This window comes from Microtus pennsylvanicus, chromosome 11, assembly GCF_037038515.1.
Source record: "Microtus pennsylvanicus isolate mMicPen1 chromosome 11, mMicPen1.hap1, whole genome shotgun sequence".
Classification (NCBI taxonomy): domain Eukaryota; kingdom Metazoa; phylum Chordata; class Mammalia; order Rodentia; family Cricetidae; genus Microtus; species Microtus pennsylvanicus.
Genome location: NC_134589.1, coordinates 48,796,898 through 48,822,573, shown reverse-complemented (window position 1 = coordinate 48,822,573; position 25,676 = coordinate 48,796,898). Strand labels below are relative to the sequence as shown.

At 50.4% G+C, this 25,676-nt stretch overlaps 1 protein-coding gene across 3 annotated transcripts; it reads right to left on the bottom strand.

Annotated features, from left to right (window-relative positions):
- On the bottom strand, positions 1–25,085 carry Slc13a5 (solute carrier family 13 member 5). 3 transcript variants are annotated; one of them, XM_075991767.1, is made up of 13 exons: positions 24,982–25,085; positions 24,500–24,620; positions 19,697–19,825; positions 19,306–19,442; positions 17,889–18,064; positions 16,689–16,857; positions 14,971–15,093; positions 10,077–10,298; positions 9,115–9,215; positions 7,929–8,047; positions 5,771–5,932; positions 3,060–3,197; positions 1–1,622 (listed from the first exon to the last, which is right to left on the bottom strand). In XM_075991767.1, exons 1-13 carry the CDS (start codon positions 25,074–25,076, stop codon positions 1,491–1,493), a joined length of 1,824 nt encoding a protein of 607 aa, XP_075847882.1. In that variant the 5' UTR covers positions 25,077–25,085; the 3' UTR covers positions 1–1,490. The 3 variants fall into 3 exon arrangements, with proteins under 3 accessions (XP_075847882.1, XP_075847883.1, XP_075847881.1); XM_075991766.1 differs by having other exon boundaries at positions 1,359–1,622; positions 17,877–18,064; XM_075991768.1 differs by lacking the exon at positions 24,982–25,085 and having other exon boundaries at positions 24,500–24,701.
- Positions 25,086–25,676: the final 591 nt, after the last annotated feature.

Genomic DNA, 25,676 nt, shown 5'->3' with positions numbered 1-25,676 from the left:
GAGGTGGACAGAGAGTAACTGTTTATTCATCCACCTCCCTCTGTCTCCTCCACAAGGCACAAAATCACAGACCAGTCAGCACGCTGGAACTTTCCACAGCAGGCAGAGTGTTTGACCAGAGTAAGCCTTCAACAGGGCAGTCAGGAGTTCTCCCTCTCACGGAACCAGGCACATACTTGGTTTCTGATGGGGTTTCCTTGGATCCCCATACTATCTTCTGCCCAGAAAGATGGCATCCATGGACCTTATCTGCCCACCAGTGTTTCTTTTCAGCAGGGGAGAAAGTGTCACTGAGGGACAAGAGAGAACTTCCTCTCCTGTCTCCCTTTCGTGTGAGGGGTCCTATGGGTTCCCATGGACACCCTGGAGTAATTTCCCATACTGCCAGGTCAGTTGATTTACTCTGGTAGGGTCTGGAACCAACAAGCATCTCTCAGCCGAAGCCACACTGTTGCCACCAGGCCTGGCCACAATTTACAGCCAGCAGGGGAAAGGCATTCCCAGAGAAGCAGGACAGACTAGTGGCCCACAACTTAGAGATGAGCTGTTGAATCTGCTCTGGGTCTATCTAGCCAAGGGGAGGCTTAGGCAGCCCACTTTGATACCACCCCCCAAAGAGACACGTTGTCCATCCTCAGAGTGTTATCCCAGCTGTACTGGGCTGTTAGGAATAGCATTCCCAGAGGAATCAAACCGAGTTCCCTGGAAAAACAGGGGTTTTCTCAGGAGCCTGGGCCAGGGGGCTGAGCAGTTTCTGGCCAAGACAATAAAGGGATCTAGTGGTTGAAGGAGACTCAGTGGGAGCTGGGAAAGGGGTTTGAATTGTTAATTAATATGAAACAAGACAAGTAATAAGACAGGTCAGCCAAGGGTGAGCAGGAATGTTGTGATGTTAGCACCTCAGGCTGCTCAGCCTTTGGTGATGGCGCCACGTAGGGTCCAAGTCTTCAGGAGGCTTTGACTCCGACTCTCACTCTGGCAGTGAGAAGCTGTTTAAACAGATCAGAGTTCGGTCGTAGATAGGAAGTCCCCTCAGAGTGACAGAGATGATCCGGGGCATCCTGAAGAGGCACAGGGGCTGAGCTCTCATCCTGCTGATCTGAGCCCCATGTGGACACCATGGGAACAAACCTGTGAGAACCAGAGCCCAGCATGGGACCAGCAGTCTTTCAAAGTCACATGGTGCAAGATCTTGAGTCCTGGTCCCTGTTTCCTGCCTGTCCCAGAGGAGACAGCAGGGTCCTAGGAAAGATGGCCCCCATGACCTCCCAAAGGGCCTCACTTCTCTTCTGAGCCTATCTTTCAGTCCCCTGCTGCCGTCCCTGAATCTGAGCCTAGAGAAAGAGGTGGCTAGTTGGCTAGATCTTCTGGGGTTTTGGCATCATGGGATCACACGTGGGTCTGAGCACCAGAGTTTTGTGCAAGGTGTGCCGGAAGGTCCATAGTCCTCAAAAGGGTGGGGGGCCATGCTTGTGCTCCTATGGCTCTTCCTAAGTGTTAATTCTTGTCAAATTAGCCCAGTCAGGGAAATCATCCAAGTTGAATATGGTTCGTCCCCAGGTGTTGACTGACAGGAACACACTTGCGATTCCAATGCAGTTCATTATAAATCCTGTTTTTACCTACAGAATAAAAACAGGATCGGTTGGCCACTCAGGTCTTGTCTGGGCCCCGTGTTCCTGCATTCTGGGCCCCTCTCATTCCCAGACAAAGCAATCCAAGCATCATTGTTGCTGAAGGAATCCCTGGGAAGGAGTCAGCTCAGGTGGGTTCCCTACATGGCGTTGGGAAGTGACTTCGGAGACATGATGTGAGACATCCGCCACTCCTTGTGACCCTCCAGCTCCTTCTGCCACCCAGGTTGCATGCGTTCCTAACTATCATGAGTCATCACCCCAAAGCCCTAGCGCAGACTTTATGCTGGGACTCAGAATCAGATTTGCAGCTTGTGGTTTCTGAGATTCATGTGCTTAAAGAAAACTCCGGAGGAAACCCAGAGTGCTCCAGGTAAGGACCGGTCTGACTCCCCAGCTCACCTATTATTCACTCTTACCCAGCCCAGAGCCACAGAGTTACTCTTCCCCCATCAGAGGTGAGAAAGCCAAACCTGGCTCGAAATGCTCTGCCTCTAACCGTGTTTGCTTCCAAGGCATCATTGACTCCTAAGCAAACGGGCTCCCCATCATACATCCCGTCTTCAGACACCCCACAAGCCTCTCTGACTACCGACCCCCTCCTGGATGTCTGTAGGGCTCTTGCTGGTTGTGAATTCTGCTGTCATGTGAGGGCCCATTCCATCCCTTCCAAGTGTTCATCCAGGCTTTCCCTGAGACCCACAAGTTTCTCCAGATAGCACCTTCCATGGGACAGAACTGATATGAAATAGCAGATCATTTCAATAAATAAGAAAGGCTACACCATAAATGGAAATGCCAAATATAAGTCTAGGTGTTCTGTGGCATTCTTCGATCACACGAGATCCTTCTGTTATCCTTTCCCTGTGTGTGTGCAGGTGTGCTCGCTCATGCTTGCAAGTGTGGGGACCAGAAGCTGGTGTTGAGTGTCTTCCTCTATAGTTCTCCACCTTTAAATGTTTTTTAGATTTGTTTTATGTGTCTGAGTGTTTTACCTGCATGCGTGCATGTGTGCAATGTGCATGCCTGCTGGCTATAAGCCACTATGTGGGCATTGGGAACTGGACCTGGGTCCTCTGTAAGAACAGTGAGTGCTCTTAACCACTAAGCCAACTCTCCAACCCTCTGCTTCATGAAGCTGAATTTCACTGATTTGGCTATACTGGCTGGCCAAGGAGCCCCTGAGATCCTTCTGTTTTCACCGCCTGAGTCCTGGGATTACAGACATGCACTACCATGCCTGGCTTTTTGTGTGAGTGCTGAGGATCCAGACTCAGGTCCTCGTGCTTGCACAGCAAGCATTTTACCAACTGAGCCATCTCCCCAGCCCCATACGCCATCCTCTTGAAACTCACGCATCATTCATAAGCAGGACATCCCTTATACCAGAAACATCCAACAGGAGCAAATGAAAGGAGCTGTTACCATGTCAACAATTTTGAGGTGTCCGTAGGAGAACACGATGGCATTAGGCGGGGTGGCCACAGGCAACATGAAGGCAAGTGACGCACTCATGGTACAGGGAATCATGACGTAGAGCGGATGGATGCCGATGGACTGAGCCTGGAGAGACACACAACCCGGCAGCTCACGGCACAGAACACGCACAAGGCCCCCGGCCATACTTCAGAAGCATTCCCTGAGGCCTGGCTTACGTTCCAACCTTCACAACTGTGTCTGGCTAGTCCCTATGAACTTCGCACTTCTCTATATGATAACCCCTGACCACAAAGGCTGAGCTCAGAGACTACCTCCCTTGGAGGCCTTTCCAGTTCCCCTCAATTTAGTGCATTAATTTTACAGGGGGGGGGGAGCACTTGCTGTGAGCCAGAGGCCATACTGGACCTCTAGACTACACTGAACCTTAAAATATCCCGTGAACCATCTGCTTGCCTTGTAACCTACAAATGTTTCCGTGGGATTGCTCTGTACTGGGAACCTGGTACCCACCTCTTTCATTTTACATTTTAAGCTTCTACTACGTCTATGAGCACAGAGTTGGCCTTCATCGTATATTTAGTGAATAAATAAATAACGTAATTTTAACAGCTATCAGAGGGACTCTTTATCATGTATATTGCCATGTATAAACATACCTACAGAAATCTCACTGTAATGATTTAACATCAAAACACAGGCAGCTGTCTCCATGGCCGGCAACAGCAGGACAGTGTGTACAAACAGTGTGTACAAACAGTGTGTACAAACAGTGTGTACAAACAGTGTGTACAAACAGTATGTACAAACAGTGTGTACAAACTGTGTGTACAAACTGTGTGTACAAACATTGTGTACAAACAGCCTAATGCTCACCGCTTTCACTGTGGATGTCCAGGCAGGAACATGAAAGACCTTAATGGTGAGCCTCTTCCTTTTTTGAGACTTTTTTTTACTTTATGTAGATGAGTGTGTCTGAACGTATGTGTGTGTGTGATGTGCAAGTAGTGCCTGAGGATGCCAGAAGAGGGCGTCAGATCCCCTGGGACTGGAGTTACAGATGGTTGTAAGCCTCCATGTGGGTGCTGGGAACTGAACTTAGGTCCTATAATAATAAGAATAATGAATGCTCTTAACCACTGATCTATCTTTCCAGTCCCATAGAAGGGCTTATTTTCAAAAGCCCCAGCTACCTCCTTAGGTCAAAGCCTGCATTTGCCTAGCTGAGGCTGTTGGTGCTCACAGGGTTCACAGGAGATGACAAAGTCAGAGCATTTGCTGAAGAGAGGAGCATCCCCATTGCGTGCCCAGCACCAAAAGACCCTCCTTCTGCCATTTCTGCTCTTTTTCCTCTCTGTCCTCCTTAACCTGTCTTCTTCCTCCTCCCCTTCTCCTCTCCAGTCCTCCTGTCTTTCCTTGTCTTCTTTTTCCTCCTCTTCCCCTACCTCTCCCTTCTCCATTTCCTTCACCCTCACCTGGGCAGCCTGCTTAGGGAAGGAGACAGTTCCCTTGCTACTTTAAACGCTTCTCTCTTCCCCATGAATCAAAGGAAAAAAACGTTCAGATCTGGTTTTTGGAACTGGATGTCCCAGGCTGCTTGGATGAAAATTGGCCAACTTTGTCACTGGACTCAGATCTTCTGTGAATCTGTCTCTGAGCTCGGACTAACCACATTCTTTCCCTGTTACTCTCCAGGGTGGGCTTTGATGGCTCCCTTGTTCAGGTTCTCTGTGGTTCATGGATGGTTAGGGGACCGTCAGCACACCTTTAGAACAGGGCTCAGGTCTTCTGGCTTTTCCTGAACTCGCTGAGGTCAGTACAACTTTTAATGACCGACAGAGGGAATATAAAAACATGACAGCCCATTTCCCTATAGGCTTTGCTTCCTCCTCAGTTCCCAGCCCACAGCTGAGCTTTCCTGTAAATTCTGGATTCAACCTCCATCAGCCATTCCTCTATCACGTCCATTCTCTGCCTCAGATCCCAGCGACCCCTCTCTTCCTGGGCATTCTTCAGGCATGCCCTCTCCTCCTCTGGGCAGAAAGCCCTATTCAATCCTCCCACTCTCAAGTCCCACATCCCCTGGGCTTCTTTCTGTGGTCTTAGTCAGGGATATCTGCCCTCTTCTCATCATCCTGAAAAGTAACTCAGGTAGTTAGATTAATATAGTAGTTGTGTGGTTATTGTTGGTGGTGGTGGTGGTGATGTTGTGTGTGTGTGTGTGTGTGTGTGTGTGTGTGTAACTGGAGATTGCGTCCAGGACCTTGCACACACTAAACAAGTGCTTTACCACTTCAACTATATCCCTAGTTTGGCTTTTGTTTTTAGGGTTTTTTATTTTTTTGGTTAATTTTTGAGACAGGGTCTCACTAAGTCACCTTGGACCTACAACCATCTTTCCTCCCTCTCCCAAACCATCTGGCTCACTGATACAATGAAGTTTGAGTGTCTCGTCCTTGGGCAGTGGTAAAAATTTAAAAAAAGAGAGAGAGAGAGAGGACAATGCAGTGAGAGAGGTCTTTAGGACCAGGGTCACTAAGTGTGCACAAGACCACAGCAGAGCCAGGACCACATCGGGGTCTTCAAGGCTGGTGATGCTTTGGATCCTAATTTTACTGCTTCGCTAGAGACTCGGGAAATGGTCCTGGGTTCACAACTTCCCGTGGAATGTTCTGCCCTTCTCAGGCAGAGTTACTCACCATGGAGGCAAAGATAGGCAGGAACAGCATAGTGGTAGCCACATTACTTGTGCACTCTGTTATCATAGCAACGAGACAGGACAAGACGAAGGTAATGGTGGCAGGTCTCACTGAGCTCAAGGGCTCCATCTGCCTTGCCATCCACTCGGAGAGCCCAGAGACCTGGGAAGCACAGAGTGTTATCATTTCGGGGCTCCTGGTTTACAATTCCTCAGGGTCCAGGGAGCTCAGTCCACCCCATGTCCAATTCTCCCACGTGCACATAAGTAATCTGATACATCCCTATAATTTTCATCCTCCCCAACCTTTTGGTTCCTACAAGTTTGCTTGTGGCTCAGCTGATCTATTAACTAGATTCAAACATCAGATGTTATCTGAAAGTTCCTGTCCAAATGTCCTGTGGGCACATCAGGCTCAACAGGGCCCCATCTAGGTTCCTCTTCTTTGGTCCATAATTAGCTTCTTCTTCTGGGATCCCTAGCTAGTGAATGGATCCACCTGCCACTGCTGCTGGGAGTCATGGTGAAGGGTTCATGACCTGCTAATTCCTGGTACTCAGCCACAAGTCACCCTAGAATGGCTCTTACCCAACTTCTCCCCTCAGTCTTCCACATGCTCTAGGCTTGGAAGAATGATCTGGGCCACTGAGGATTTAGCCTTGGCACTCTTGGATGGGATGACAAGAGCAAGAAGCAGATGAGAGGCCAAGGGCGGAGCCTTCAAAATGATCACAGGTATGGGAGAACTGAAGAAGAGCCAGCAGAGGAAGCTGAGGAGGAACAACAGAAGAAGGAAGGCAGAAGAAAGAGGTACCCTGGAGATCACATGGTGTCAAGTGTCAAGGAGAAAGTGGCCAAGTTCAGAGGAGGTGTGAGATGAAGACCAAGAGCCTACTGATTCTTCTCTAGCCCTGTTGGCTTCAGATCGCCACCCCACACTCAGGACGGTTGCTCTCAAGTGTACATCTGAGTCAACTCATTCCTGGCTGTTTTTCTTTGCCTGCTCTCCTGAAACCAGAGCATTAGAATGCAGGCTTCTGCTGGCCTCTCCAAACTCAGTGCCTCAACCAGGTACCTCTTTCATCTTATGTCACTTCTTCCCAAAATGCTCTTGTAGATGCACCTAAGTCTCTAGGCCTTGGAGTCTTCAAAAACAGATACTATGTCTCAATGTCCTCTATAACTTCTGTGCCTGTTCTGTCACTAGGAACATTCTAGGAAATTTTGATAGGTGAGAGAAAATGCCAGATGGAGAAACAAATTAGCGAGTGGAGGAGTGGTGGAGAGAGAAGTAACTAGACTGGTGGATTTGTTCATCTGAAACATGTATTAACTTATATAAATATATAATCTATATATCGGGCTGTGGGTATCCCCAGCACTAAAGAAATGGCATGCATGTATTCACTGTGCACCAGGATTTGTCCTAGATGCTAAGCAAACCGCAATACAGACCAAGTCTATCTGTTACATTATGTTACTGGATGGATGGGAAGATGGCTGGATGTGTTGAGTGGATGTATACATGGATAGGAAGGAAGAAAGGAAGGAAGGAAGGATGGAAGGAAGGAAGAATTAAGAAAAAATAAGGAGGAAGGAAAGAAGAAAGGAAGAGTGAATGAGTGCAATGGGATGGATAGAAGGAAAGGGATGGAGAGAAAGGAGAAGAAAGGGAGGGAGGAAGAGAGAGAGAGGATGAGATGGATGGATGGATGGATGGATGGATGGATGGATGGATGGATGGATGATAGCAGCCCTAAGCTAGCTCAGCCCCTTCTGCTCTGGAGATAAACTGCATTTTCCCTTAAAAGCTGATCTTCTCCTATGCTGCTAAGTACTTAGCTAGAGAGCAGTTTTGAAATTCTGAAGCCATGTCAACAAGAAGTTCAGCAAGTGGAGGACCCAAAGGACATGGTGAGAACACTCGGGGAAAATTCGAGAGATTTTTCCTAGGATTCATCAAGGCTAGAGCGTCCTCAGCTTCTCCTGCTTCTCTGCTTCCCCCTTCAGGACACTGTTCATGGTGACAGCACAGAGTCCCATGCTTAAAGAATATGCAACTCTGTGGTGGGGACAGATAGCCCAGGGATGGGAGGGGGGATGGTGGCGTTGGCCACCTCTCAGTAGAGTTCAAGGGCCATCTAGAGCTGGACAGATACCTCACATCCTTTTGCCATAGCAAATCCTCCCCCTAAGAGCAGCACTACGTTCCAGGGCACTTTCTCTTGGGTGAACTTCCAATCCAGCAGTGGTGGGGGGTAGAATGGAGTTTTCATTTCTGTGAAGAAAAAGAACAAACATGAACATGTGTGCATACAGGCATTAGAAAGAAAGAGATGTAATCAGAAGAAATAGGCCAATAAAGATAATGGGGTACCAGTGCATACCTGCAGTTAGCTAAAATTTGCCACAATTGCTGTACCTCTTGCTGGGGAGGATTTGGTTATATTCTTGGCTGAGGACATAGTAAGTCAGAACCACCTTTTTGAAAAGCCATTTGGTCATATATTATTAAAAACTGTTAAGTCTTTAAGGGCATCTCCATTCTTTTACCTTGACAGTAGCACTGCTAGGGATTTAGCCTCAAGAAACACCTTCAAAGAAAAAGCCATTTCCAGAATATTTAACTTACAATGAAAAGTTCAGGGCTGGTGAGTTGGCTTAGGGAGAATAAAGATACTTCTCACCAAGCTCCCAAAAGACCTCCACACATGCACCTTGGCGCTCTCTCTCTCTCTCTCTCTCTCTCTCTCTCTCTCTCTCTCTGTCTCCGTCTCTCTCTCTCTCTGTCTGTCTCCGTCTCTGTCTCTCTGTCTCTGTCTCTCTCTCTCTCTCTCTCTCTCTCTCTCTCTCTCTCTCTCTCTCACACACACATGGGGATGGGGAGTAAGTTAAAAATTTTAAAGAAAAAGTGCCAAAATACTCCACAGTAGGATGGCTCCAGGGCCCCTCTATGTGATAAAGTGTTGAAGAAGGTGAGTTTGGTAGCTATAGCACAGTGGGAACATTTCCAGTGAAATTCCAAGCCAATAAAAGCAAAACAGCAAAGGGGCAGGGTTCCAGCTGTGTGTGCTTAGATGCCAACTTTATAGTATATATGCATATCACAAAAACAGGAAGAAAAAATATTAACATCGTTATGGAGAATTTGAAAGCCTTTCTGTGCCTGTTATGATATATAAATAAGATTTCAGGTATTGAAATGCAAAAAGAAAATCTACATATCTTAAAGATCTCCATTTCCCTAGGCTTTGTAACATAACCAGTCATGTTCAGCAGGACAGAATTCCCTATGCTCTCAGGGCCCCAATCATGATGGCTGTAAAGTCACGAGAGAAGCCTTACCTTCCTCGGTCTGACTGCTGAAGTTGAACTTGGGCTTCTGTGAAGGTACAATGAAAAGCAAGATGGCCACAAAGATGGCCACTGTGGCATCAGTGACATAACTATGTAGGGAAGCACACGTAGGAACTCAGTGACAGACATACGACAAATTTGCCCCGACCCACAGTTCTGTGTCTAAATGCTCCTTTAGGCGGAAATGGGCTCTGTTAGGTATGAAAAACAGAGGCCCCAAAAGCAAGGTTAGGAGTTGGTGGGAGACTGAGTCTGGCTAGAACCAACACCCTGAAAAACTTGACTACCAACTTGGGGTGATCACTCACCCCCCAGAGTCTCATTCCCTGCCCACCCCCCATCAGCCTACACTGAGTCATCAGTGAACTTCCTCATTTCCTAACCAGGAGGTTTAGACTTCTGGATTCACTGGAGCTCACGGACTCCTCGGATAAGCCGAGTAACAGAGATGGAGTAGCCAGCTGCAGGCAGCCACCTCCCGGCTCGTGTCCTCTGCCTTTGCCAGGATAGTCACGCCTCAACCTTTCTTATATGCGGTCCACCAAAGCCAGGGAGAATCCACATGTGCTCCCACCCACTAAGCTTGCAAGTAACCTTGCTGCCTCTTAGAGAGGTTCTAAAAGAAAGATAAGAAAGTAAGATGGCAGAAACCATGGCTCTAAGGGACCTACTCCAGTCTGATAAACTATACCAGGGCTCTGGCCACCCTGCTAACCAAGCATTTTTAGTTCAGCCCTCTGAGGGACATGCGAGAGGCACAAAAACAAAGGCATCTGCAACTTTCACCATCAAGATTGACTGAAGAAGAACGAAGCCCATGGGATGTCCCTCTAAAGCCCAGCTCCAGAACATAGGGCCCAAGGTGCACCCTCCTGTTGCTGCCTGTTGCTGAGAGCAGCGGCATTTATATAGCAGATCCTAAACTAAGGCCTTCCTCTACAACGACTTACTTGGTTTTTCCACTGACCCAGGCAATGGACAGCCAGCCAGGCATGAAGCCGGGGTCTCGGGAGAACCAGAGGATGATGAGCAGAACGAAACAGAAGAGCACATTGCATTCGGCGTAGGACAAGGGCCCCAGCTTCCTGTACTCCTCCTGCAGCACCTTGCAGGCAACCTTCTCGTTGTTCCTCTTCTTCTTTAGCCCACAGCAGATGCAAGATGCTTTAAGTCTAGACCACGTAAGGATGAGAGGCTAGCAGGGCAGATGGAATGACTAAGGGGCACTGAGCTAGAGTCTGGCCTCGCCAGCTCACAGCAGAATGCTGGGTCCTGAGGGGCCCAGCCCTCCCTCTTTCCTCCTCTGATTTTCATCTGCTTCCCCCATCCTCCCAGATCATCTCAGGGAGAGACCGTTGAAAGGTAGAGGCTGAAGACCCAGAGCACAACCCCAGGAACACCTCCAAAGCTGGGGGTGAGGTGGCACAAAGGGGGGGGGGTAGCACCACCGCAGCCAGGTCGGAGGGACAGCAGTAGACGGAAAGGAGAGGTTACGAGGATGAGTGGGAGGAAAGTGTTAATCGTGTTCCTCAGCAGAGCTGATGGAGCTGTTAGCAGAGGGAAGACTGACTGTACTCCAGAGTCCCCAGGGAGAGGGCTAGGGGAAGTTCTATAGCCTGCAGGACCTCACAGCATCCTCACACGATCCTCAAGCTTTCCTCTTCCCACCACAGCCTGGAACTGCCTTCCATGGTGCTGGGATCTTGCTCCCATCATGAACAGTTCCGGAAGGTAGGAGAAAGCAGAGGGCCCTGACAGAATTGGCCAGGTGGATATAGACCAGACAGGGGATAGGTAGAGGTGTAGGATTAAGGACTCAGGAAACCACGGTAGGCGGCAGCTATGGCTAAGACAGGAAGGAAGCCAGCCTAGGCTCTACTTTGGGATGGTCCCTTCAGGGTGTTCCATTGGCAGATGGGCCTGCCCGAGTGGCTTACACGGCCTCCCCTGGGGAGGTGCTGGCTTGAAGTGGCTGGAAGGAGGGGAATTTTTGGAGAAAGGCGATTGGCCTGCATGGAGCGGGTAACTGGGGCCAGTAAAGAATAAAAGGCAAGCCCCAGGTTCTCCTCAGTGGGTGTGTTCCACATATGTCCCACCTCCGTTGTTCTCAAAGCAGTAGAGCAAAGCCAAGAGCATTGTCCCTGGGGAGCTCTCCCCTCCAGAACCCTTCCAGGGCTCAGCACAAAATTCACTGGAGGGTTGGGTTGAATGAAAGCATTTGGTGCCCACAGCCATGCTGGATGTGAACCACCTTTGAGGGCATGGCTGACCCCCAAGGACACTAGGTCATCAGGACTTAAGGCAGCAGTGAGACCCCTGTGTCTGCAGAAGCAGCTGGAACCTCCATGCCGAACTGGGGAAGGCCTCCCTCAGAAGGCCCTCAAGTGTGGGGTGGCTCTGCTGTCAAGGGTGGGGACCTCTCTGCCATCACTGGCCCCAGAGTCTATGCTCTTCCAAGCACGGATCTGCCACTACTTGCCATCTAGAGACTTCAGGGCTGTTCTGAGGACTCCTCTATTCCAGGATAAGGGGTGGGCCTAGCATGGGACAGGCAGTGAGAAGCCTGGGCCTAGCTGGTGCTGATGAAACATTCCTGGTCCACAGACTGTGGAGCCATGCAGAGTGTTCCTTCTTCTGATGCTGGCCCCCACAGGGGTGACACTAAACCTCCTGACCCTTGTTCAGTTTAACTGGGCACCTTTTCCTCTGGGCTCACTTCATCTGGTGGCCACTGGCTCCTGTGGACAGCCTGGAGTTGGGTTAGGGACCACAGTGTCCTTGTGCAGAAGAATGGCCTCCTTATGGTGCATCACAGTGAACTGGGTATGCTCCAGAGCCACAGAAAGCGAGAGGATCCCTGGGTCCACCGTGCCCGCTGGGTGGGCACCAGAGGGAAGAGCTCTCAGAAGGGACACTTGTCCCGTTTTCTGCTGAGGCTAGCTGGGATGCTTGAGTGGAAGCCAGCTGTAACAGGCCACGTCATTCTTAGTGGTCCTGGGTGAAGGTAGGTCACTGCCCTTTAACTCAAGCAAGACAGACTTTCTCCCAAGACATTAGTACAGCTACCCATCTTCAGACGAAAATCCTAAAGCTTGATCAAGACACAAGGGAAGGTAGAGGCACCTTCTTTGACTGGGAAACTTGATTCTTGTCTTCATCAGATCTGGTCCAGGAGGCCACAGTTGTGTGGGGGGATCACCAAGCAGGGTGTGGCCCAAGACAGCGGACCACAGCCATTTCTGCTGAGCTGTTTGTTCTCTGCCTTATGGGTCTGGAATGGAAACTAGGCTACGTGTGAGCCAGGCCACACTTGGTGTCTGAGTTAGAGTGGCATGTCAAGGAGGCCTGGGGTAGAAGAAAGGCCTGCTTCTCTACTGCCTGCAGTCAGAAGTCCTGATATATTCAGGTGCTCTTCAGGCTTCTCATGCCCCTTGAGAGCAGTAGAAGCTGTAGAGAGCTGGATGGAACCATAGCTGGGTTGTCCCTAAGCTTTCGGGGCCCTGGCGTCCCTGTCAGTGGCTAGCTGGGAGACTGGTGGTGCTCTGAGAGTCTCGATGCCCAGCCAGCTCCTCTACATACTTAACCCTCTGGTTTTAGGTTAAACGGCCATAGGTAGTCCTAACACCAGGAGAGCAACCCTTGGCACGACCTCTGGAGTTGACTCACTGGACTCCAGTCTCAAGCCTACCACTTCCGTGTTCTACAACGTGGCATGGGTGATATAGCCTCCCCAGTTATTGTATCTGTATATTAGCAATAACTATACTAGCACTTACTACCCAGGTTGCTGAGAAGATTATTCATTCATAAATGTTTAGTACTTAAAATAGTGCCTGACATGCGATGTGTCTCTCTTTCTCTTTCCTTCCTCCTTTCTTTCTCCTTCCTTCCTTCTTTTGTTTTGTCAGTGCTGATGATGGAATCCAGAGCCTTGTAACATGCAAGTACTCTGGGCCCTTGGGATTTTGTCTGTTTGCTACATTTATCTGTGTGTGCGTGCATGTGTATGTGTGTATGTGCGCATGTGTGTGTGCATGTGTATGTGTGTATGTGTGCATGTGTGTTTATTCATGTGTATATGTGCGCATGTGTGTATGCATGTGTATGTGTGTACGTGCACATGTGTGTTTATTCATGTGTACATGTGCGCATGTGTGTGCATGTGTATGTGTGTGTGCACATGTGTGTGCATGTGTATGTGTTTATGTGCGCATGTGTGTGTGCATGTGTATGTGTGTATGTGCGCATGTGTGTGTGCATGTGTATGTGTGTATGTGCGCATGTGTGTGTGGGGGGGTGCACATGCTACAGCACAAGTATGGAGGACAGAGGACAACTTGTAGGATCAGTTCTCTCCCACCATCTGAGTATGGGGAATGGAACTCACATCATCAGGCTTGACAGCAAGTGCCTTTATCCACTGACCCCCTGGGCCATTGCTGGCCCTGTGTTTTCATCTTTGAGACAAGATCTAACTATGTAGTCCAGGCTAGTCTGGAACTCGCGATTCTCCTATGTCAGACTCCTGAAGGCCTGGATTACAGGCTTGTCCACTACACCTGATAGTCACTTTAACTCCTTTGCTTCACGAGGCAACACAGATGTCAACCTGCAGCAGGTTCAAGGGACCCTCTGGATCAGCCCACTGGATGGATATGAGTGAATAGCAGGACTTAGTCCTGGTGCATATTCAAGGAGCTGAGTGAAGGGGGCTGCTATCAGTGCTTCCCTTTGGAGGTGGGGGAGTCTGGACATGGGGGGTTGGTTGGAGGGGAACCCTGCTCGATGCTAGTAAGTGATGTTGCAATTGCTCTGAGTTTTGTGGAAATGGTTCCTCTTTCAGAAGAAAATAGATTTTTTTTCAAATGCCCCATTTCCCCAATGAAGTCACAGGTTCCTAGACCTTTTGTCCTTTCTACCAAGTCTTCTCTGTGGAGTCAGAGATACCTAGCTTTTTCTGGGTCGAAGTTCCCTGGTAGCTCCTCACTTTCTTCCCTCCCAGGGTGACATAGTCACCTTCATGCCACTGGTAAATTTATGTCCTTTAAAACAACAACTTATCTAGGCACAGGGGGAAGCAGAGGCAGGCAGATCTCCAGGACAGCCAGGGCTGCACAGAGAAACCCAGTGTCGGGGGTGGGGGCATAGCTCTCTGTCAGTCTCATGTTATAGTTTCCCTCCAAAGTCTGACTGCATCAGAGGTGACTCTGGGTGAACTTGACAGTGCTGGGAATAGGAAGGTAAACTTTCCAGGCTTGGCACATTGCTGAGAACACCACAGGCACGCAGTGAAGGTCTGAGCTTAGACTAACTCGGATTGTGTAAAGAGGACTCCTAGACCCATGTGGCCAAGGTAACGAGCCCCGCTGTGTTGGCTTGGCATGTGGAGACAGCCTTCTCTTTCAATTCCCTTAGCCTACATAGGTGGCACACCTGTTCTTGCTCCCTGGGCTAGGAGACATGGAGGAGTCTGAGGGGCCCTGGTTCACAGCCAAGGGAAGAGGTGGCCCTGGAGCACAAGGACAGGTGTGAAAGCATAGCACTGTGATACACCCAGTGGTGGCTCGGAGGAACAGAAGAGGGGGAAAGCCGGGAAAGGGGCAGCCCTTGAGCTGGCTTTCAGTGCTGGGGAGGTGAGCAGGCAGAAGGTAGGAAGTCTCCCTCTTGGGCTGAAGGAACAACACACGCAGAGGTCCAGCAAGCCTCCAGACCTGATGAGGATGCGAGAGCAAGCCAGCAGGTCAGGCTGGAGAAACAGCGCCTGGTGGGAGAACTTTGCAGGCTGAGGGCTTGGTACAGGGGTCTGGCACCCTCAGTGCTAGCCTGAGGGCAGCCCACACTTACTTGGGTCTCATGTAAAAGCACTGGAGCCACAGCCAGGCCAGCACCAGCATCACCAGCATGTTGGGGAAGGCAAATCCAAACCAAGATGCAAAATTCATGGCGTCTTTACTGTCAGGAAACAATCTGAAAGGAGAAACGCTGCTCTGTACCTCCACGGCCATGCTGAGCTGTGGGGAGCAGGTCAGGCAGATGAACCCCGAGAGATGGATGGGTCTGACCACTGGCCACGTGAGCCTGGGGTCCAGCAGGAGATAAGACTGAAGAATGAATGACTAGGGACACTTCTGTGGGTACAGACCCTGCTGAATGTCTCATGCAAGCACAGCCCAAGTCCCCGGAAAAGCACACCTTTGCCACTCACGCTCATAATCTGGCTGACAGCTCCAGGAAGCGCACTGATGCCTCTGAAACCTCACTCTGTGTGTTTCTGCAGGGACTTCCCTGTCGACAGCAAATCTTAAACATTCCTCAGGGTGGGAGCGGTGTTCTCCACTCCCTGCCTTCCTCCCAACCCAGGCTCTGCCTCCCTAAGCTCTCTTCTAGCCCTGATTAGCTAGAACTTGCCCCACACAGCCCAGGGAGGCTGGTTTTTTGTTTGTTTGTTTGAGTAGAATTTATTTTTTTTTTAAATATTTATTTATTTATTATGTATACAATATTCTGTTTTGCGTGTATGCCTGCAGACCAGAAGAGGGCACCAGACCTCATTACAAATGGTTGTGAGCCACCATGTGGTTGCTGGGAATTGAACTCAGGACCTTTGGAAGAGCAGGCAATGCTCTTAACCATTGTGTTTGAGTAGAATTTAAGGGAAAGTCCTAGACCTGTGATCACAGAAAAGATCCTAGTTATTGATTCTCAAGTTTTTGACTTAGTCTGGCTGCTGCCCTGTCTGCCACTCTCTCCTTCACACCTCAGTTCCGGTGCCAGCTGCCCTCTCAGCCCCTGCCCAGAGCTCCTGCCTACACAAAAGAGGCACCTCCTCCTTTTTGTTCCTTACCATTATAATTTGTACACACTTCAATTAACACATTTATTTGCCAGCTGCCTGAAGATCCCTGTAGCTGGCACCCCCGGCAGACCATGAAAAGCCTATGATGGAGCCCAGATTTCTTCCCCCTTCATGATCTTCCAAGCCCACCCTGCACAAGGCAGAGCCCATGCATGGGATCCTCACAGCTTATGTCTATTTGCAGTCAAAGACGGACACTTCAGAGCGACTCTTGTAGTGCTCCCGAGGTCTCAAGAGGGACTATGGTGAAGGAGACTGCAAAGCCCCTACTCTCTGTGCCATCTGTAGACCCTGAAGATCACAGGACCCTGGCCATGATCAGCCAATGTAAGTGAGCTGGGAGGGGCTCTTTTAGAGCCGTCTGCTCTCTGTGAATTCAACTCGCTGCCATTTCCTAAGATGTTAGCTCGGAGTCCAGATCACATGCCCTGTCTGAGACAGAAGCCCAGAGTCATTTTAAAGAAGTTGGATTTGTCCCATGGCAGAAAGCAGCCTTGCCTGTGAGCTCCGGGATGTCAGGTCCATTCCCTGGGAAGACTCTTAGTGGGTGCAGGAATGTGGGGACACAGAGACTATATGGGTTCATCTTCCTACCCTACTAGACTGATGGCTCCAGGGCCAAGACAGGAGGAAAAGAGAGCCGAGTAAGCACCTCCAGCCTCAGAAACCCATGGTGACGTCTCCTAAAGGCACAGTCATGACTCACTCCTGCATCTGGCCCAGGAGCACCACGTTGGGTCCCGTCCCGGTCAAGGTGGCCGTACCCCCGATGCTGGCTGCATAGCACACACATAGGTTCATAGCCTTGTACATGTTCTTTGTGTCTTCATCCTCCTGCTTCTGCACACTGAGTTCTTCAAATATCACCTGGTTTCCTAGGGTGGACAAGGAGCTATTAGCCAAGTCAGTTTTGAGAGCCACCTAGTCATCTGAAGCTCTTTACTCTGCTATTAATGTGAAGTCAAGTGCGCACCTGGCCAGGTGCACATGTATTCCTTAGCTCCAGCCCCCAAATCACAGTCAGGTCCCATCTGCCTTTCTGCAATCCCTTCGCATGGCTTCCCTGGGTATTACCTTCATGTACTTGCCAAGCCCAGAAACTTAAGGCATGTATTTCTATTTCCTGGATCCTTCCTGTGTGCTGCTCAAGCCACTCCCTGCATCCAAGGGTGTCTCGGTCTACCTCCGACGCCTCTCCTCCTAGTGAAGTCCTCCCTCTCTGAGCTGCCATGCTGCCCAGCCTGCCTAAGGCTTCTCCTTGAGCAGATGACTCAGGTGAGTCTGTCCACGTAGGTTATCCCACGGAGCTCCACAAGAATCAGTGGTCAGAGTGTGCCTGTTCGCTCTCATGTTGCCAGGACCTCACCCAGGCCCTAGAAACCAGGCAGTAGCCACAGTTCCTGAGTTGCTCCCATGCAGAGTTCTGGGGAAGAATAGGGACTAGGCAGAGGGTGAAGCAGACCCTATCCTGCATCTTCTAAGTTGTGGGTCTAGTAGGAAGCAAACACCGAGACCTGTGGGAGTGCAGCCAGGGGTGACCTGCTCAAGGAGAGCCGAGAAGAGAGCCCAAATGAAAGGAAGAGTAGGAAGGGTGAGGAGCATTGATCAGGTACTCAAAGATTCCTGAAGGAATTATCAAATGGATAGTCAATGCTTTTTATCGTGGTACCAGTTAGGATCTCTGGTTAAATAATGCAGTGTTCTAAGCTTGAGTAAAGGATCTTCCTTTTATGTGATAACCAAAACCCAAATACTAATAAGCAAACTATCTCCCTATTTCTTCCCTCGATGCGTGCTAAAGGAAAGGCACAGGGAGACTGAGAGGAGGGAGGTAGTCATAGCATCTGGTAACAAAAGGAAAGGCGACGGTTGCAGTAACTAAGCCAGTGCGTACCTGGAAACTCACCGGCCTTGTCCTTGTCAGACAGCTCCAGCGTCTCCTGGCAGGTATCCACAGCTACATTTGTGACTACTATTTGCTCCAGCATGGCCTCCAGAATGGGCACCATCATGGCTGTGGTGGCAGTGTTGCTGATCCACATGGACAGGAAGGCCGTGACGGACATAAAGCCCAGCATCAGCCTGCAGAGGAGGGGCAGAGAAGAAGGCCAGAGTCCCTTGTGCCCTACCCACCGCATCCCGGGGCACAGCTAGGAGCTGGAGCCACCCTTCCTGCCAACTCCAGACCAGGTGTCCAAACATGTGGTGGCAGTTTGAGCGGCTCTCTTCCCACCCTTGTCTTTCTTCTTCCCTTCCCTCCTCCTTCTTCATGACAGCTAACTTTCATTGTCAGCTTGACTGGGTTAAGGGAAGTCAAGAACACTTCCAAATGTGATTATGAAGGACAGACCATGAGATCATGAGGGCTCAGGCCTAATGAACACAGTAAACCCTCGATGGACTTATAATGTGCTGGCCTCATTGGGAGGTGGTAAGACGTAAGAAGTGGAGCCCATGACCTAGCCAGCCGTGTGGTCGGAGCCCAGTCAGTGGTACAGACATGAGTTTCATCATTTGAAGAAGTCCTTAAGTCCAATGAGAAAGTGGTCGGTTCCTCCCATATCATTGTGTCCCTACAACACCGCAGGGCATATGGTGGATAACAGAAGAATTGGGGGTGAGGAGGATTGGATAAAAACACATTATATGAACATATGAAGTTCTCAAATAAAAAAGAGGTGGGACCTAATTGGAAGAAGTATTCATTGGAGCTTGTCCTGGTGGTGTATCTTGCCAGGACCTCTGGCTCCTGGCTCCCTCTCTTGTTTCCTGTCTGTTGTAGGGGAATTTCTGCTACCACACACTTCTGCCGCCATGATATTCTGCTCAGGTATAGAAGACCAGCCACAGACTGGTCACCATCCAAAGCTAAAAGCTCAAGTCCATCTTTCTTCCTTTAAGTTCTTCCTTTTAGGAATTTGGTCACAGATGTGAGAAAAGTAGCTATAGATTCCCGACTTCCCCTCTTCTCACAGACATTGCTGATGTCTATATACTGCTGGCTGTGGAGTCAGAAGGAGGCCTCGAACTCAGCTGCAGTTCTAGCAAACTCCCATTTAGCAGGGAAGTTTGCCTTAGCAAGACCCAGGGTGTGGTAGAGCAACCCCACATGAAGTTAGAGTAGCTTTCCGCATAGATCTAGAAGATTCCCACTGTCTTATATAGAGCCTCTCCTCTCCTAAATCGCAAAGATTAAAGCAGAATGATTCTGTCCGACCCGGAGACCAAGCCTCCCCCTTCCCCTTGGATGTTTGACTCTGTCACACTCCACTCTCCAGGGGCCCCTGTAGAGTCATGTGGCCAGAGAAAGAAGGTGTACTTACCGTGAGGGCTTGGTCCCCACAAAGAGCAGCATTCTCAGGGCAATTCTCTTGTGAAGTTTCCAGCGCTCCACAGCCGAGGCCACAATGAGGCTGCCCACGAACAGCATGTTGGTGTCCTTCATGTACTGGACACACACCTGGAGGGTGGCAGAGGCGTCAGGGTAATCCCTAGTCACACACTGCTTCAGTCCAAAGCTGCTACCCAAGTCACCTAGACAGCCGAGCAAGGCAGATGGCGATTTTAAAGGTAGCGCGGGGTGGTCTGTCTGCACACTCGTCCTTGAGAGATCCACCACTGAACCTCTAGGCCTTGGGAGTTCAGAGGGGCTCAGAGAAGGGGGTGGGTACAGGGGAGGACCGCGAGCTGCCAGTCCTTGTTCAGTTTACTCACCTGTTTGGAGTCCAGTACCTTCAAAAGGGGGAAGAGCAAGACGGGCATGAGGGAGGTAACAGCCACTGGGATGACGTCGGTGCACCAGTAGACGGCCATGAGGATGATGACGTAGGCACACCTGACAAACTGAAGAGACAGTTTTGAGGCCTGGAAGGCTCCACTCTGCATCCCAGCTTCATAGGGGGCGGTGGGGAGGCGGGATGCCTGTGTGGTGGAGGAGCCTTGGTCCCAGGCAGCGTGGCTCTCCAAGGCTCAGGACAGACAAGGCGAGTCAGGCTGTCCCTAAGTCTAACCTGTCCCTGCCCCCCTCTTTCCTGCTGTGTTGTCCGAGCACCACAATAAAGCAAACAAATGTTTTCAGAGGAAGATTGCACCCCATAAATGACCCGGGAGATTGCACCCCATAAATGGCCCAGGACACCTCTCTATCCAATGAAGTAGGGTTTCCCAGGCCTACACACTGACATTTGGGCGGGGGAGGAGACAAGTCCTCAGTGTGGGGGTCTGTTCTCTAAACAGTGGGATATTTAGCATCACCTTGTCCTCCGTCCAACAGACAGTGGTTGCATTCTCTATAGGATCAAAAAGCTATCTCCATAATCTCTATACTTCCTGCTGTGGGCAGGAGAGACCGTTGAAGGACTTCAGGGACTGTCATCCCAAAGCTGCCCCGAAATGATGATTATTTTGAACTGACAGAAGGTAGAAGACAATAGATTCTGGATGAGATTCTACTCTGAAGCTGTCTGTCTGCTTAAAGTTGGGCTCAGCCAATAAGAAGCAGCTGTCTCCGATCCCTTCTCTGAGTCATCATTAACTAACTCACAAGGCAGTAAGGAAGATGAAGCCCCAGCAGGGCGTGGCAGGGCATGCCTGTAATTCCAGCATCTAGAAGCTGAGGTAGAAGGACATTTGTTAAGTCTGAGGTCAGTTTGGCTTATACAGGGAGCTGCAGGACATCTGGAACTACAAAGCAAGACTAAACAATAACAACAAAAAGCCACTAGTCACATAAAAGCCAAAAACCGCCAAATCTGTCAACATACCTTAGGGACACTTGTCACATCCCATTGCCCTCCATCTCAGGCACTATTACATTGTCTGTTCTGTGGAACCCAATAGACTTATCCCTGGCCACTCTTTGTTTCTTTAAACTAATAGGATTGCCCTAAAAATCATTTAGTACTCCCCTAAAACCTCCCACAGTCCCATGGTTCCCCTCCTCTCTGGAAGAGGGTATGTGAGCTTCAGAGTCGCTATGGGCTTGTGGGGAGGGATTCATCTCCTGTGGGTAACAAATCTCTTCCCTCCTCGTTCATCAGTCCGTGGTCAGAGAGCCAAGAGGGGCATTCCCTTTCTCCCTCATAGGATAGATGCTGGGTGAAAGCCACTGGGGTGAGCTCCAGGGATGGGTGGTAGTGGAGGTTCCTTCTGGGCATGGGTAATAAAAAAGGTATGTTGCAGAGAAGTTTTAAGAAATAACGCTGAAAGCCGGCCTGTGTTGTCATGGTACAGCAATTCTAAACAATGTCATTCACAAGTATCCTCCCCTCTTCCAATCCTGGTTCCTCCTTGAGCTCATTTCCCATCCTTATCTGTAAATTACAGAGTGTGTGACAACCAGAAACTCCTTTCTTCTCTGAATTCAGACTGTAGATGCCCTGTGACTGTTTTCGCTGCCCCTCGAAGAGGAGGGAACACAGGGCTGACGGCCTTGTCTCCATCCAGTAGCAGGAAATCAAGGAGAGGTCTCGCCCCTGAATAATCCATCAACCCTCTCGGCACACCCTGATCTAGATTCTCGCAGTGTCAGAGAAGCATGCAGAGTAGGAAAGAGAAGTTGGAAAAGTCAGAGGGTGGCCATGCAGGAGAGAGAGCTCAGACGGGAAAGTGCTTCCCATGCAAGCATGGGGACCTGAACTTGGTTTCTAGAACAAATCAAAACCCCAGCTGTGTCACACACGCATACCAGCACACAGAATGTGCAGACAGGCCAGCCTAGCCTATATGGCCAAATTCAGGCCTCTGAGGATCAGGTCTCAAGAAGCTGAGTAGATGGCAGGTGAGGAGACAAAGCCTGATGTTGATCTCTGACCTCCCAATACACAAGCACACACATATGCACACACACACATAAACACAAATGTCTAGGGAGATTTGTAGTAATAAGGGCGGTGGCGGGGCTGCGTCCCCAACACCCCAGCCGCCTGCCCGGTATAACCAATGACCTTCCTCCATCAAGGGAGGAAGTAGTCTGGAAAGGCAACAGAAGCTGAGATGGAGGTAGGCACTGGGGTTTAAAAGCCAGCGCTCAGCACAGAGCCTTCGCTCACTGAGGGGTTCAGGAGGCACCCCATGCACAGTGCAATCAGCCAGGGCTGAGGGTTCATCAGACAGCACTCACACATCAGTCACCAAGGGGCGTGTTTTTATCCCTGTGCCCTTAGGTGACTGACATCGTTATTGTCAACTAAGGCAAAGTGATGTGGCTATGACATCATTATGTGATATAATCTGAGCCACAATTGTAGTCCAGTGTTGAATAAAATGACCTGATATTGCTCATTACACATTGCATAATAAAAATGAAGTAGGCAAAACTCCCCCCATGTGTGTGTGTGCATGCATGCGTGCAAGACAAGAGATCAATTGATTGGTATTTGGAGAGCCGTCCATTAAGACATTAATAATAGGGCGATCAGGGTACCTTATTTTACTTTATACTCGATACTTTATACTTGTGAAAATAAGAGTTTCTTACAAGTTTAACAAAATAAGTGATTAAACTTGTCACCAGTTTTTGTTTTTTTAATGAGTATTAAAAGCAGAGGAGAACTCGGAGAAAGGGTAGGAAAAGTGGATGAGAGAGGAGGCCCGGAAAGGAGCAAGGCGAAGAGAAGAAGATCCCCTGGAGAGGGACCATGAGCCATAGGGGGCAGCGTGTTCTGGGAGTCATCATCGGGTTGGGGCGATGGTGCTCAGGCTGCCCGGGGGTGGGGTCTGGCTGACTTTCTCTCGCTCCTGTGAGTGCTGTGTATCTCTGGGCTTTCTTGCACAATGAAGGTAACATGGTGACTGGGGGCAGGGTGCTCTTTGGTGGTGATCAAAACAGTGGCGCAGAGGGTGAAAACAGAAAGCCAGGGCCCCGGCTCTCGGTACCTAATCTAGTTTGAGGGAAGGTGCTGGGGAGACAGCTTTTGGAAGAAACTTCACTGTGATCTCCCAGCCCTCCAGTCTTCATTCCAAGGGCATATACACATACACCGCAGATGGGAACCTGATTCCACTATTTATATTCTCTGTGTGTGTGTCTCTCTCTGTGTGTCTCTCTCTGTGTGTCTCTGTCTCTGTGTGTCTCTCTCTCTCCCCCCATGTATGTACCAGGGATAAAGTGGGGTCCTGGTTATACTTTCCTCTACCAGGAAGGTCAACCAAGCGACTATAATTATTCCAGGGAATATCACTCCCCACCAACAGAGCTAAAATCACAGCCTTCTGGCCTAGCTGCCTCCCACGGACAAGAACAGTCCCAGATCTCTGCGGATGCTCACTCACAGTGTGACTACCTAAGAGCCATCACTGTTGACCTTCTCTCCTTGGCCCATGTGGAGACTCTGCACAGCACGTTCCCTTCCCGCATCCTAGGAACCAGAATGATCCCCTTTTACTCTCAAAGTGTCTGAATCCAATCACTTCATTGTACCACCCATCAAAGCTCCCAGACCCAGAGAGCACGGGGTCTGTCAAGTAAATAGCGCAGGCATCTGAGTGCACGCCTCTCCTCTCAAAACATCCCCTGAAGAGTCCCACTGTTTCCCAAACCTGCCTGTGGAGGGGAAGCAGGATTCGAGCAAGGTTTCCTGTCTGGGCTGAGAGTGAAAGGGCTGAAAGAAGGGATGGAGGAAGGAGCAGCCAGCAGCCACAAAAGGCTTCAAAGAGCTCTGGCCTCGCCAAACTGGCTGCACACAGCCTAAGAGAGTCGGGCCAGGGCTCCCGCCCCTTCTCTGCCCTGCAGCCAAGGCCATTCATTCTCTCCCTTCCTCCCAGGAGCATTAGGAGGACAGGGCATGGGACGCAGCTTCCCTGCAACCCAGTGCCATGCCACCCAAGGCGTGAGCTCTGGGAACGTGTCCCGCCTCCTGCCACAGCCACAGCAGGCACTGGGCAGTGGAGACCAAGCCCCACCTGCGGTTCAGGCTGCAGCAGGATTTGGACTCTGAGTGGCTTCCTTGGTTTCAGAGCTGGAAAGAAATAGAAATCATGGATGGGGAAACTGAGCCTCAAAAATCAGGATCATAATGTGGCAGAGGCAGGACCACATAGGTGATGCTACTTTTGTAGGTCCTTAACTGAAGGCATCTATAGCTGGTGAATGTCTGTTCCCTAGAGAGAAGGCAGGCAGGGGAGTCCAGCCCTCTGAGTCCCTGCTGGCTCGAGCATCATCTTTGAGCTGGGATAGTGCTGGTTGTGGATTCTTGAGGGGAAGATTCGGAATCAGAGGCTAAGCCTGTGGCGGGTTCTGTGTAGTTCAGATCTGTCCTAACTTCCAGGTCTCCGTGTTTGCTCAAAAGGTTCTTGAGCCCTACAGTCGGTGCGCTCTAGGATGTGTTCACCTTCGTCCCTCAGATACTTTGCAGGGCACCTCCCATCTGGTGCCCGAAGCATCTGAGCACGCACCCCAGGGGAGCTTGTCCCCGCACGGGGGGAATCCGTACGTTCCAGCTCAGCATTCCCGGGTTCCGTGCCCGTTATTGCACTGGGCACCCGGGTTCCGCCGGGCTGCCCAGACACGCAACTGACCTTGTCAGGTACCAGAATGATGAGTGGAAGCAGCAGGATCGGGGTGAAGAACAAAATCACGAAGGACTTGAACTTGGTCACATAAGTCTTCGCCGAAGCCATCGCGCGGAAGGGAAGCAGACTGGCGGGAGAGAAGATTGAGAGGCAGCTAGAAGCTCCGCGAGCTTTAAAGGGGGCCGCGCGGTCCCACCGGACTGGGGGCGGCTACAACTCCGCCCCCCATGGCGGGCCCTCCCTGCGGTCCCGGGGCGGAGCCACCCCTTGGGGTCTGTGGGGAGCGTCTAACCCGGGACTCTGCCACCCGGTGGCCGAGAGAGGCGTCTGCAGAGTCCAGTGTTTGGCAGCAGCCCTCTATGGAGGAACTGGACCCTGGCACCTCAGGGCTCGCCGAGCCCTTTGGCGTTGCTCTGGACGCCGGCACTACGTAGGGTGTGCAGGTCTTTCTGCCAGCTTAAACTTGAGGATCATTTCTGTACCCTCACCTGCTCTCTCCTGGGCTCCGAAGGGTCCCAGATGAAAAGCTCCACTGGCCTGTAGGTTTCTCAGGCTTCTCTCTCCAAAGCTCTCTCCTTCTCATCCCGATCCCGGAGGGATGTCTCTTAGAGGCGGTCCCTTCACCCCCAGGATCCTTTGGCTTCCCCCTTGCGTTGGCCCTTCTCTAGACACAGAACCCATTTCACTCCTCGTGCCCTCTCCCACCCAGCGCATCCTGAGCGCTCTACGGGGACGGCTAAGAAGGCGGTCACTGTCCTCGCAGTCCGAACGACTTTCGCCCTCCAGCGGATGCGCGTGCGCAGCTGGCGGGCTCAGCTCTAGGAGCCAGCAGCTGCTACTGACCACGCAAGGAACACCTAGCTAGTGCCATTTTATGGAGGGAGATGGGGTAAAGAAAAAGGGACATAACCCTGCCAACTTGAAAAAAGCGTTGATTCATTCATTCTTTCTTTCTCTTTCATTCATTCATTCATCCTGTCCCCAATAGAGCTGTGCTTACTACCTGGTGTGCTAAATCCTGTTTGGGGCACCAAGACAGGAGGATGCAAAGATGTCGGCACCTCAGTGACTTCTTCCTCTCTTCTCTTCTACCTGCCTTTCATTCTCAGCTTCTTCGGGGAAGTCTTACCTATGCACCCTAGGCTGCTTCTTAGACATTACACGACACATGGCTGAGCCCAGA

What these genes read in the sequence shown, in the direction of transcription:
- Slc13a5 (XM_075991766.1), bottom strand. Translation starts at nt 25,076, where the DNA reads ATGAGAAGGAGAGAGCTTTGGAGAGAGAAGCCTGAGAAACCTACAGGC. An exon ending in CTCCTGGGCCAGATGCAGGA is followed by an intron (nt 15,094 to 16,688) that starts GTGAGTCATGAC and finishes TTCTCCTTTCAG; the next exon opens with ATTGTTTCCTGACAGTAAAG. An exon ending in TGGGTCAGTGGAAAAACCAA is followed by an intron (nt 9,216 to 10,076) that starts GTAAGTCGTTGT and finishes TTCCCTACATAG; the next exon opens with TTATGTCACTGATGCCACAG.